We start from the raw sequence: 14,901 nt of genomic DNA on the forward strand, positions 1-14,901 counted from the left end.
CTGAGGCTATTATCACCTTGTCTATCTCTTCTATACAAACTATTTTTATGTCATCTTTATCCCTCTTTGCTCTCTAAAGTAATTTGCCTATCACTACCCGCATCATCCTCGCTATTAGAATCGATCCTATTTTCATGTCGCTTTAAAGGTGTTTTTCTTCTTCCCTTACTCTTACTAAATCCCTGTTTATCACTTTATTACTTCTCTAACCTATCCAACCTATCATTAACACTCTCATCACATTAAAGAGGCATTTGAATCAAAGGAAAAGACACCAAGAATGACAATTAACACAAAAGACACAAGAAATAATAATCAAGATCACAAAGGAAATTGAAAAACAAGACAAGAGTCATAAACCCAAAATTCGACACTACAAGATTCACCAAGATTTGGTGAAATTTGAGCAAACTCTTCTTTAGGTTATTGAATTAGATGTAAAAAGGAAGGAAACACAAGAATTTCACACGAAAACAAAGAAAAGACTAAAAAAAGTAGCCAAAAAATTCCCGGCAACACCAAGAAACACAAGAACAAGAAATTTTTTTGAAAAGAATGACAAAAACCTAAATCGACGTGGCTTTGATACCAAATTTGATGCGAACTTCAATGACAACACGCGAAACCTAATCAAGAATTGATCTTTATCTAGAATTAAAACAGGTTCCACCTTGACCCTGATACGAATAAAATTCGTACGAACCTTAGTATAAATTAGTGATTAGAGCGCCACATGGGATGAACTTTGATAAGTTTTTAATACTTTTGAATCAAAAAGTTGAAATCTTGAAACAAGGTTGAACTTATGGTATTGTTCATACATTGTTGTTCATTCCTCCAAAAGAATTTATTTTTTTAAATGGTGTCTACAAACCCTAAAGACTTGACTTGACCTTAACCCAATGGACTACCCAATTTACCTAAGCCCATTAACTAATTAAATGCCTAATAACCTGAGTTAAAAACCAATATAACATTTGGTCTTTAAAAATAACTAATTTAAGTAGTCCATTATATAACACATAACTTAAATAAAAACTTAGGCTTTAATAAAACAAGTCTTAGCCAATTACAAAAAGAAAATATTAATAACATAATCCTAGGCCTTACCAAGGCATGCTTGAATGCCTTCCCTTGAATGCTTTTTTAATGACCCAATATGACATGTTACTCTTGGGTTTGGCTTTTATCTCTTATGGCTAATTCCTTTACTCCTTGAACTGAGAACTTGATCAAATTAATTAGTCCCTTGGCGCCTTCCTTGACCCAATCAACCTTCATGATACTTGACTTGGACCAAAGCTCTTCCATAAGTCCATTTAAGGCTTGTTGTAACTTTTTGGCTCAACTCTTCATAATTAGTCTTACTGGTATTTGAAGTGGATCAACCCCGTGGCTCAATGCTCTGATTGGTGCTCTGATGATATCTCTATCATGTAGGTTGCTTCTTCTAAGTTTTTTATGGAAAAACAATTGGATAACTAAGTGTTAAATGTCTACAATTTTAGTATGTTATCTGTGATAAATAGTATGTCATCTGACATATAATACTAAATATGTCATTACGCTCCCACTAACATTCTTATATATATAATGCTCATCTTCATTTTCATGGAATCAAATTTTCTTATGGCATTGTCAAAATGAATGTTATATCTCCTTGAAGCTTGATTAAGTCCACATATGGATCCTTGTAACTTGCATACCTTACCAACTTGTTGTTTTAAAACAAAACTATCAGGTTGTGTCATTTACACATCCTCTATGAGGGTTCTATTTAGAAAAGTGGTCTTGACATCGATCTACCAAATCTCATAGTCAAAGCATGCCTTAATCACATGCATAAGTAAAATGACTTCAACATTGTAATCGATAAAAAGGTTTCTTCTTAGTCAATGTCATGATTCTATTTGAAACCTTTAATGACAAGTCATGCCTTATAGGTATACACATTACCATTTATATCAGAATTTAACTTGATTCAAGTTGAATTTAAGCTAAAGTTTTAGTTTAACAATTTATGTAACACCCGGATTCAGGTATGTCAGTAAACACTACTTCCAAGATTAACCCTAGAGTTGATTTTATAACTTGTTGTTTAAAGAAATTGTAAAAAAATTATAGAAAACTACTAAATGAGCAATAATTTTCAAAGGGGGTAAAATGGTCATTTTAGAAGGATTTAAGAGACAAAGTGGGAATGTAAATTGAATGGCACACTTGAAATTATATAATGGTTCTAAGGGTTTTTGGTAATTGGTTAAGGATAAAATAGTCATTTTTGGAAAAGGTTAAGGGTAAATTAGTCCAAAAAGCTTATAAAACCAACCAGCTATTCATTTTCTTCTTCCTTAGTCGAGAATCTTCATAATTTTAACTAAAATTTTTTCTTCAAGCAAAATTCATCAAAAAACCTAGCTAAACCACCTAATTTCCAGAGCCTCCAATTATAAAAAGTGTAGATCTATCAATTTTGATAAGTTTTAAGGTAAAAAGTTTAATTTTTAAGAGATGTCAAGTTTAGATTTTTGATGGATGATTATGTTTTTGGTTGATTAAGGTTGCTAGGAACAACAAAAGAAGGAGGATAGGCTTAAATCACCTAATTAGCAAAGAAAAGGTAAAAATTTCAGACTTCACATACTTGAAGTAATTTGAGTTAGGTTATTTAAATAACCTTTACTTGTATAAGTATGTAAGGTATTAGAATTAAGGTGATTTATGCTTAAAAAGATAAAGAAATTCATTAGGATTCATGATATAATTTTTGGCCATAAGGGTATTTTAGACATTTCATATTCCTAGAGTTAGCTTTGTGGATTTTGTGTGTTGAATATATGAGAAATGATGAATTGATGAAAGAATTTGCATTAAGGGTAAGCATGTAATTTTATTCATAAGGTTAATTTTTGCTTAACTATGTGCATGATATGTGAAATAACCCTTCTATCCATAGGGGCAAAAATCTCATTTTATATGATGTAGGTTAATTTTGCTTAATTATGTGCATGATATATGTAAAAAACCATTATAATAAATATGTATATTCATATGGAATGCATGAGATATATGTAAATGCATGAGAAAAGAATCTGATGTTCGATGGGGCTTGAAAAGAATAAGGAAAAACAATGAATGGGCATATTTCATGTTATGGTTATACATGTATACATGAGGAATCATAACATATGTATGATTTCAGAAGAATAAAGATGGAGGAAAAATATTTTCTAAGTTATGTATGTTTTTAGAAAATGGAAAACAAATATTTTTGGTTTTATAATGACTCATATGATACAGGAAAGCAGAAAACATGTTTAAAATCCTTACACGCGAGCTGTACTATATGGATAGCAAAGAAAAAAATGTTAGTTGTACTGTGTGGACAACAAAGAAAGATATTAGCTGTACTGTGTGGACAACAAAGAAAGATATTAGCTGTACTGTGTGGACAACAAAGAAAAAAATGTCGACTGTATTGTGTGGGCAGCAAAGAAAAAAAATAGAGAAATATGCGTGTAAGAGAGGATTGTTCCTTGTATGGTGACTACGAGTACTGTCTTATGTAGTCTAGACCAGTCAATGAAAATATTTGACCAAAAAAAAAAAGAAAAAGAATTAGCAAATATTTTATGAAAGTTATTTGCATTAGAATCATGTATGTAAGTCTATGTGGCTGATAAAGAGTTGAGAAAGATATACGATCAGAAAATAGAAAAGTCATGACACTTATACATGCATAAATCATAACAAGTGAATCATATTTGTATAGTAAGGAAATGAATAAATAGGTGAAAGAAAAAAATTATGATATGTGTTTGATGCGTGTTTCGTGTCAATTTTTTGTATGTGAATAGCCCAGACACGCTGAGTATGGAAGAGATTAGTACTGGTATGAAATGCTTTGAGTATTGAGTATGCTTTTCTTACTGAGCCATGGTCGCTCACTTCGTTTAATTTAATATTTTACAGGTAAAGAGTTGCAGCAAAGGTTCTTGAGGAGCACTAGTGAGACATGAGGCTAAAGGAGAAAGGTACCATATTTTTGTTGATCTATATGTCTTGATGTATATGTGAATATATGCATAAATATGTACTTGATATAAATATTGGTAGATATGTGATTGTGTATATATATATATATATCTATATATGTGTATATCTATGGCTAGTCATGAAAATTGGCTATAAAGTTTCTGTGGGTGGTAATTTTTATGATGGTTATTATTATGTACTTATTTTTTTAATTGTGATTAAGCTGATGAAAATCCAATCGGTTGGTAGGACTAGTTTGTATGAATTGCTAATTAGGAGTGTTACAAGGCATAGTTAAAAAAAAAAATTCCTTGGGCCCTCAAAAAGAGGGGAACTTTTGTCGTTTTTCTGTAATACATCTATTAGTTAGGAGAGTTTACAGTTTAGCTAAAAAATCCTTTTCTAGTGACATTATTTATCCCATCAATGATATTATTTATCTTTTCATTAACACTATTTATCTTGCCAAGAATACTATTTATCTCATAGGTGACCTTCTAATGAATACTATTTAGCTTAAATTTCCAATAATGGATTCAAGACAAATTTGAGCTAGCCTATGTTTAGGGTATTAGGAGTGCTACCCTAGAGCCAGTCTTTTTGACAATACAAGCTCATGATAAGGTCATATATATAATTTTTTGTGACTTTCTTTGTCTATAAGAACATGTATTTATGTCAAGATAAATGCCCTTAGAATGGTTTAACCATGACAAATGAATCAGTACATGTCAATTGATCATAAGAATCCTATGTTCACATTAGGTGGTTATTTTGGAAACGTTTGTAGTCCTAATATTACCATAACCAAAGGCATATATAATATAATTAGGATTATCATAGTATTGAACGACTATATCAAAAGGTCATAACAAATCTCACATGTCAAAATTGTTTGTAGATAACTTGATTTAGCATATAGGTGCATGATAAGGATGTGTTCACTGAATTGACTAGTCAACAATATTTTATATGTTTGTTGAATAGTCCTCTAAACAAATGGTGTATAATCCTTTGACTTGAGGTCACCTAACCATCTTGTACAATGATTGATATGGTTTGATACCAACCCAATATAGTCCCTATAAAGAGTTGCCAAAAAGGTTGGTGATTGGTCATATCAAGATATGTATAAAGGCTATGACGGATTAATAAAAAATTCGTCACTTTTGAATACATAAGCAAATATCTCTAATAGGCCAAACTGATGGATGTCAACAACTAGTAAAATCTATGATCACAATAAGATTAAGTCATTGCTTAAAACATTGATACAAATATCATTCTACACATATTGAGAGAACATTAAGGTAAACACACAATTTATGTCTCAACCTTGAAGAGATATTATATGACGAAATGATCGAATTGTATGATAATTGTATTATTGACAGGTTAGCGAGTCAATCAATAACACTTTATTAATCGAGTGGTCATGATATCTTACTAGAAACCAATCTTGGTATGTGTGTGAATGGTTGTCGAGTTAAGAGCTTAACATGAATTCGTCCAGTATCGACCTTACGAAGAGTCTATATATAGGTCATAGATAATACGAATTAATCAAACTCTAGAAGCATAGGATTATTCAAGATGAACCTGATCTAGCTTTCAAATGAATGATTGCAAGTCTCGAGATGTCTTTAGACTCAAAGTGCAAGACATTGCATTTATAGACCAAAGTGTAATAATTTGAGGTGTTTGAATGTGATAGAGATAGTGAAAGTTAGGATTTATCCAATTGGATAATGATAAAGTCATGTATGGATAATTTAGATTGCAAATGGTCATGCATGATCTATGTACAGGTGTGCATTATCTGCCTTAAAATCTAAATAATCACAGATTACATAGATAGGATAAACATCTAGTGTATGACTATGCACCCCATGAATGGCCGTGCACGGTCTCTATATAAGAAGATGTAATTCCACAATTTCTTAGTTTTTTAAGCATACAGAGTGCACGTTTGTGCCTCTTAAACACCTATTTGTTCATAGACATCCTAGCAATACATTTGTGCACGTTCAAGCTTCCTGGAGCTCATGTTTCGTGTGGATACCAAGGTGTGACCCTACACTTAGGTTTGAAATGATTGCAAACAAGATTCAAGGTTGTTAAAAAGAAGGAACCACTAACATTAGTATGCATCTTGATACTTTCTTTTGGTTGCATATGCATGATAAATGTCTATGGATGGATCCGAATGTGTGTTTATGGCGTTTGATGTTTAAAATACTACTTCTGTTGCATTTCGAGAGTCATAAACTCTAGTATGGTATCAAAGCCACATATGAGTGATTAGAATACAAATTTTTAATATGTAATGCTACGAATTCAACTAAATATATTTTTGCTTCTTATTTTGAGTTTGAATTCATATAATCTTGTAACGATTGATGAGCATATTGTCATAAGGTCATTTGATATTACATCAACGTAAATTAAGTCGTTAAAATTCTTTAATATAACATCATAATAATGCTTTTAATTTTGTTTCTATTATAAACAATTTCTTTTAGTATAACATTATCATCATTTCATCGAAACTCAGTAGACAAATTCAATCCTATATTCGTCTAACAAATGAAAATATATAATCATAATCTTTTACTTACTTGCCTCACTAATAATTTTGATGCTGAAACACTTCCCTTTTCGCTTTTGTTCGCTGAAAAACTATTCTAGTCACCGAAAAATGCATTATAAGTGTTTTTGTAAAGTTTGTAATATGTAAAATGTCGAAATAGACATCCGTTTTAGTGAACAATTGTTTATCACTTAATTGATTAATGACGTGACATGTTATTTGATTCATTTACTTGGCATGTTGTGAACAGTGTTCACCTTCACACACGACCATTCAACAATTTATATTCATAATCTTTTAACTTAACTATAATTTAACTTAAATACACACATCAATAACTCAAACTTAGCGCATAAATAACCTTACTATACACCCATGGCTATTATATCCACATTTTGTTTAACCTTATTGAAAGGTGAAAAACTTTTAAAGTCGTAGTTAATCTCTAAAAATTAAGACAGTTGTTGTATAGTTAGAGTTCACTTTAGTCAAATATATGAGAATAACATTGAAGAAATAAATAATTACACAATCGACAACTAAATGTATCACCTATACACATATCAACTCTAAAAGCAAATATAAGATGTTCTAGTTATTAAATTTACACCAAAACATATAAATTACATAGCAATTGGTGCAACCTTTCGAGTAGCAAGGTAAACCACTTTTCATTTTACTATTCTTAATTATTTACATTGTATTATTATATTTGACAATTTAACGGACTCTTTTTCATGTTTTTTCGCATCAACGAGGGTCATCCACTAAAAAAATCTAGATCTTTTATCCCTTTGACACTCTCCACGAGATGCTTCCTTCTCACTTTTCCATCGTAAACTTTTTCCACGGATTTCGCAGTATTGACAAGGGAATTAAGATTTAAGCATGAAATGATATATTTTTGACCTTTTTAATAGGGATATTATCAATTAAAATATGAAGTTACAAATTAAAAGAAATTAAAATGAAATAGTCATTTCCAGTTTTGATTATATATTTATGTATCCTCTTAATATATTAAAATTAAGTCTTAACCTTCATAAAAAATAAAACCTAACTTTCTTAATTAAAGGGTTTGTAACTTGTGTTTTCCAAATCGTGTAAACGATAAGTTCTGATTTAAGCATGAAAATTACACTTTTAAGCTTACTAATAAAACGGTTTAACTCTCGTTTGAAGTTGAAGCTGCAAGGATTTTGCTGGATAACAAACAGTAATGAAGACTTTCTGTCTTATGCAGTAACAAAATGATGCCATTGCATTATCACAAATTAACTCCCTTCTTACAACATTTTTAATCTCTAATAATAACTTATGTAGAGGTGATGAGCAACAAGCCTATGTTGAAAAATAATATTATATTTCTCAACATGGAAATAGTACCCCCTGGTGTTAATTTGAGCAGATTAATCACAATTTAGACAAGTTGGTAGAGAGTGCACGAGTGACCAATTCCCTCCTCAAGATCTTTCCAGCAGGAGATTTTGGTATTGAATCAATAAAAGCAACACGTCTTATCTTCTTGTATGGTGCTACCTGCAATAAGGAATACTTCAACTTAAAATGCCGGACCCAGCATTTGACAAAGTGGTTCTTGAAATATTACTAAATTGCAAATGGTTAGTGTTAAACAGAATCAGAACACTTCACAAAGGAGATTCTTCTTCATGGAATAAGTGTTAATCAGACAATGGATTTTCAGATCATCAACTTTATTAAGGCTTATTCGTAAAAGTGGGGTGGTTTCTCTTTTTCCCCATTTTCCAGAAACAGTCAATCAAGGACATCCTTTTTGTTGGAAGATAAGTTCTTTGAAAAAATATTGGCTGCTGAATCATCTGGTAACATTTGCATACTCCAGATGGAAAATTAGTGCTTTATACTGATTTTATATATATATATATACACACACACATATGTATATGTCTAAATTCATGTTCAAGAATTCTGGTGTTTGCACCAAAAAACAAAGCAATGGACATTTTTTTGAAAAATCTAATTTGGTATATACAATTGAAAGATATAAATATATTACCATATAACAAGATGCAAGGATGTCATAACATAAAACACATCAAACAGTAAAATTACATTTTGTGAAACATGAGGCCAACAATTGAGGAAGTACTGTGTGCCAATGATTGATGAAGTGTAATATTAGAAAGACGTCATTTCATCCTTTTGGCCCAAAATATTCTTTGTACTTTATATTTTTAGTTTTCAGAATCATACCTGTTTTGCAATGAAATCCATTACTTGAGCTGCAGTGATATTGCTTCCAGGTCTTCTTACCACAAAAGCCATGGGAATCTGCCCTGCTTCTTCATCAGAGTACCTGCTTGAAAATAAACAAAACGGTTGAGTGATGGGCTACCTGCCAAAAGAATCATGACCGATAATTGTATTTACAAAAGCAGGCCACTAGACTTTAAGATGCATCAGAGAAAAAAATAATGTTTTGTTAGCCCCTGTAGCTCCTGGTTATATCTATAACGAATTTACCAATTGATGTACATTATCTCTCCAATTTTTTCAGATTTTCTGATACATCAAGGAACAAAGAAGCCAGTCACAACCGTGCTCCAACTATGATTCACATGTCTAAATCACATGTTATTCAAGTTTTAATGCAAGAAAAAGAAACAACATGTGCTGAATAAATGGTGCCGGAGAAATTTTGATTTTAGTGTGTAGGTCCTAGGTAACCACCATTGCTTTGTGCGCACGAGCACACACACATATATGTAACATAAAAATTCTCTTAAAAACGATTTACTTAATTAGAGAACAAAAAAAAGCTTACACACCACTAGAACGTCCACATGCATTCAATATGAGAAAAAAAATTACAAAATTACATACGGAATCACGGCCGCATCAGCAATCTCATGATTGGAATGAAGCAAATGTTCTAACTCAGCTGGGGGAACCTGAAATAATATTTGAGATAAATGTGATAACATTATTCACACACAGTAATATGCTTCAGAGTTATTAGCTAACCTGATATGCCTTATATTTGATCAATTCCTTTAATCTATCAACAATAAATAAGAAGCCATGGGAGTCGAAATAACAAAGATCCCCAGTTTTTAACCAACCATCGGGACTAAAGGTTTCAGCTGTTGCCTTGTCATCTCCTACATAACCTGCACTAGTAACTACCAGAGATTACAGCACAATTAACAAAATTATTAAACGGTTTGCTTTCAATGCAGAAATATATAAAATCTGAAAAGAAAGTGCTGAAGCGAATTAAAAATTCTGAATTTTCGGAATCACTGGAATGCAATTAATTAAATAAATACATAAAAGGAAGCATTTTCACTCAACAGTTTGCCTACTTTCTCAGATTATTACCTTTCATAATTGTTATACCTCGCAACCATAGCTCCCCTTTCTCATCCGGAGGCAGAGCTTCTCCAGTTGCAGGATCAACAATCTTCGCTTCCAAAAATTCGTATAAACGACCAACAGAACCATACCTGTTTGCCTCATCAGGTCCCCTCATGCCGGCCCCCACGCCTCCACTCTCGGTCATACCATATCCCTATTTAGTCAAGGAACAATAATTAAGCACTCGCTATGAAACACAAGTAATTCTGCAGTTAATACCATGCTAACTAATTTTATCAAGATTTAGCTGTTGTAATTTCTCCCTTACCTGTATAAGCTCCACATCTGGAAATTTCTCCTTGAACTTGAGGGTGACCTCCTTCCCAAGGGGAGCACCGCCACTGTGGAGCAACTGAAGCGAGCTAAGATCATAGGACTTAGTCAACTCCGATTTTGTCAATGTCACAATTAATGGTGGCGAAACCGCCATGTGACTGACTCTATATTTCTCAATAGCCTTTAGCATCTTCTCAAAATCAAATCTCTCCATCAGAACCAAAGTGTAAGTAACAGTGAACGTCATCATTAACCCAAGAAAACCGTAGACGTGAAATAGAGGGACTGTTGATAACGTGACCTCACGTGACGATTGAGCTTCAGTTGAGCCAGTTTGGGATTCCGAATGGTAGAATGAGGCGGCCAAAGCGATTAAGTTTCGATGAGTCAACAACACGCCTTTCACTTTCCCGGATGTTCCGGAAGAATAAAGAATGGCGGCCGAGTCAGCCTGATTAACAATCGGAACCGTGAAATCAATGAGGTCGTTTTGGGTTTGAGTGGACATGGAGATGAAATCAGGGGAGTCGATGAGAACTGTACGGAGGTTGGAGGGGAGTTTGCGTGAGGTGTGTGAGGTGGTGAAGGCGATCGAAGGGTTGGTGAGGTGGAGTTGATGAGAGATCTCGGAAGCTGAGGCGAGCGGATTGGCGGGCGAAATAATGACGCCGAGGGAGAGTAGAGAGAAGTAGAGTGCGGGAACGTGAAAAGAGGAAGGTAAAAGAATAAAAGCGACGTCGCCTTTGGAGAGAGAAAAGCGTGTTCGCAGATTGAAGGCGAGAGATTGAAGCTGGTTGAGGAATTGGCCATAGGTGAGGCGTTCACCGGTGAAAGCGTTGATGAGAAAGGCCACGTCAGCAGCGGCAGTTTGAGGGAGAGAAAGAAGAAATTGAGTGATGGAAAGAGATTGAGACAGAGGAAGAGGAACTTTTGGTCTAAGAGTATGATAAGTTTTAGTTTGTGGACAATAACCGTTTTCAGGATTGATAAGAAGGTTAGAGTTGGCGTTGGTTGGCGCCATGAATGAAGATGAAGATGAATGAAGATGAATGTAAGAATGTGAAAGAAGTGTTCGAAATAAATAGAAAGGAAAACGTTTTTTGGCATTGCATTCAATGAACGAGGGCCCTGTATGATTGACCATTAAATAAATGTAATGGCAGTTCGGTTAGGTGTTTTTGAATATTATCTTTATAATTTTTTTTTTAGTTTATTAATAATAAAAATTACGATAATTTTATATTATTAATAATAATATAATAAATAATATAGATGATAATTTATTTTTAATTAATATAATAAATAATATAAAAATATTTAAAAATAATTATATCTAAATCATATTTAAGTAAAATAATTTATTAATATTTTTTATTATCTTTAATTAAATATAATAATTATTTATTTTTATTAAATATAATAATTATTTATATCAAATAACTTTTTAAGTAATTTATCTTTAAGATAATCTCTCTATTATAGTAATACTCCAAACTAAAAGCTCTTTTAATATGAATGCCAAGTTATTGATAGGAGAAATGGGAGAGAGAACAAACCATTATGGGATAAATGCGAAAGGACAATTTTCCACCCAACTTTTGGTGAAAAGACAGATATATAATTCAGTAATTTAAAAGCCTAAATGTTTATCCAAAGTTTAGTTTATTATCATATACTCAAGAATTTTCTGTTAAAATTAAATATAAAATTATTATTTTATTAATAATATCAAAATAATTAAAATTATATTTTATTTCATCCTTGATTTGAAAAACTAATAATTTTTCTTTGGGATTAAAGTTTAAAAAAATTATTTCCTCCCCTAGGTTTTGATATCCCGAAATTTGACCACTTCCTCCGACAAGCGACGATCCTCCTCTTCCAATGATGTTTCTCTTTCGATGGCACTCTCTCTCAATGACGTTTCTCTCCTAAAAGATAAAACCTTCATTTGAATGATGAAAGCGTCATCGTCATCCAAATGAAGTATCATCTGGGTGATGCTTCTTTGTCTTTCAGATAAGACAATGTTTTGTCTTGTTTGGAAAAAGAAGGATGATGTTTCATCGTCTAGATCTAGATGAAAGACAATGATGAAGATGTGGTCAAGTCTAGGTTGGAAATTGGTAGTCGCTAGTGGTCTGACAAATAAAAAAGAAACTTAGGGATTTAGAGGAGAAAAATTATTTTTCAAAATTAAGGTCTGAAGTGAAATGTAATTTTTTAAATAAGGAGAATGAGATAGAATTATATTTTTTAATATTGTTATTAAAATAATAGTTTTATCTTTATATTTAATGATAATTTTAATAAAAACTTAAAAATAAATAATTATTTTAAATTTTAAATTACCATAAATATACTTTTAAAATTAGAGTAACGTTTGGGTGAAAAATAACCTTTTTAGTGAAGATATAAAATTCACCTCCTTAAACATACCTAAACCTAATTTAATGCATAAAAAATAAATTCTCCAAATAAAGTAATTACCTCAAATTTATGAGAGAGGAAGAATCTTACACCAACTAACATTTATTATACCAACTTTAAAAGAAACGTTAATCATTATTAGAATATTCTGACCCTGGTTTTCGAAATTATTTTTTTACCTAATTAATTAAATTATCCACTTTATGAAAAAGTGATACTAAATCACCCAGTACCCCTAGGGTTATACTCCTACAACATCAGTACCCTTATATAAAGTGATTTTTCATTGATTCTCTCTTGATTTCCAAAAAAATTCATTTGAAACTCGTAGTCATTTTTATTTGCTCTTGTCGTGATCTTTGAAATCTTAGGGACATTTGGTTGAGAAGACTAAAAAATACTTTAGTAATCTATTTTTTATTATTTATATTATTTTATTTGATTTATAAATAATAAAAAAATTTGACAATTTTTTATTACTAATAGTGATATGATAAGTAACATAAGAAATAATATGATTATCACTTTCACTTAAGGTATTAAAAGATTATCAAAATAATTTTTATTTTATTACAATTATATCTTTATTTATTAATTTTTTAGGACAAAAATAAATTTATTTTTAATTAATATAATAAATAGCATAAAAAATTTTAGAATAATTATACCCAATAGTATTTAAGTAAAATAATATACAAGTATTTTTCTATTATTTCTAACCAAACATAATAATTATTTATACTTACTCAATTTGATCAAATATAGTAATAATTTATACCTAATAATCCTCAAGGTGATCTATCTTTATGGTAATCTTTCAATTTTAATAATAAAACATTCTTCAAATCAAATACCCCCTTAAAGTGATTTTGACTTTAAAAAAATTAAAAATAAATTTACTTTCATTATACAAATTTTTGCACATGAAAATGACCATTTAGCCCTATTAAGGAGAACAATTAGGAAAACCTTACAAAAGAGTTTTGTTTCCATCTAAACAGAGAAGATGTGAAGTTTCAGTTTTGTATTGATAACAAGTATGAGATTCAATCATCACATTGATCTGCATACGTTTTCCTATTAGTAACATAAAGAATACATGAGATGTATTTTTTCTAATGAAGATCAAGATTGACATGTTGAAGATAGAAATTAATTGTGTGAATTATTCCCATATGTATTTATGCCTATTATCCCATGATTTCTTCCCATTGTGACATTATGGATTAGAAAATAATGAATTTTCAATAAAATATGTTATTGTGTTTTGTACCTATATATGGATATAAATTAATTTATAATTAATATATAGAAACATTAAAAAACAATTATTTATTCAAAATCAAAGTTGGTATCAAAGCTTGGTGATACCTTGGAGCCATTAGAGAGCATCTACCAAGAATTAACATTTGAGTTTCAATATGAAGACATTAAAATTGGTAGTCACAATTACAAATAACAAATGGATGATTTTAAATATGGTTGCACCTATTTTTAGTAGTACGTGGATAATTGATTTTGGTACTATAGATCATATTATATTTGATTTTAGACCTATCTCACATCTTAAATTATCTTCTTAGAAAATTGTTTTGACAGCCAATGGTAATGCAACCCTAGTTATTGGAAAATGATCCTTAACCCTCTTTGATACTCTAAATTTAGAATCCATTTTAATTGTGTCATAGTTAGATTATAATCTTGTGTCACTTTCCCATATAATAGACATTTTTCTTGTGTTGTTATTTTTTGGCCTAATTTTTGTATGATTAAGGACATCCAGGCAAGACAAAGGATTGGTTATGGTGTTAAACAAGGAAAGTTGTACTACTTGGATTTGAAGTCAAAAGATTCAAACAAACATTAACAAGCTTTAACGGTAGCTCATATTTAAAGAGAGAAAATGAAGTCCGAGATATGATTGTTGCATCGAACATACTTCATTTGAATATTTAAATAAATTATTTCTAAGTATATTTTCCAAATATGATGTTTCTTTTTTTCAATTTGATATATGTGTACTTGCAAAAAGTCATCATACTTCTTTTCTTTTAAATTTAAATAAAAGTTCTTACCCATTTATGGTTATTTATTTTGATGTTTGGGTCCCTTGAAAGTTCCAACCTTAGGAGGATCCAAATGGTTTGTTACTTTTATTGATGGGTGTACTA

General features: G+C 31.0%; 1 protein-coding gene across 2 annotated transcripts; it reads right to left on the reverse strand.

Moving 5' to 3' along the window:
* Positions 1-7,860: 7,860 nt before the first annotated feature.
* Positions 7,861-11,413, reverse strand: LOC123204724 (4-coumarate--CoA ligase-like 9). Of its 2 annotated transcripts, none has more exons than XM_044621522.1 (6): positions 10,293-11,413; positions 9,989-10,178; positions 9,632-9,789; positions 9,491-9,558; positions 8,861-8,963; positions 7,861-8,164 (listed from the first exon to the last, which is right to left on the reverse strand). In XM_044621522.1, exons 1-6 carry the CDS (start codon positions 11,319-11,321, stop codon positions 8,039-8,041), a joined length of 1,674 nt encoding a protein of 557 aa, XP_044477457.1. In that variant the 5' UTR covers positions 11,322-11,413; the 3' UTR covers positions 7,861-8,038. The 2 variants fall into 2 exon arrangements, with proteins under 2 accessions (XP_044477457.1, XP_044477458.1); XM_044621523.1 differs by having other exon boundaries at positions 9,632-9,777; positions 10,293-11,411.
* Between the last annotated feature and the right edge of the window lie 3,488 nt (positions 11,414-14,901).

This window comes from Mangifera indica, chromosome 20 (assembly GCF_011075055.1).
Source record: "Mangifera indica cultivar Alphonso chromosome 20, CATAS_Mindica_2.1, whole genome shotgun sequence".
Lineage (NCBI taxonomy): Eukaryota > Viridiplantae > Streptophyta > Magnoliopsida > Sapindales > Anacardiaceae > Mangifera > Mangifera indica.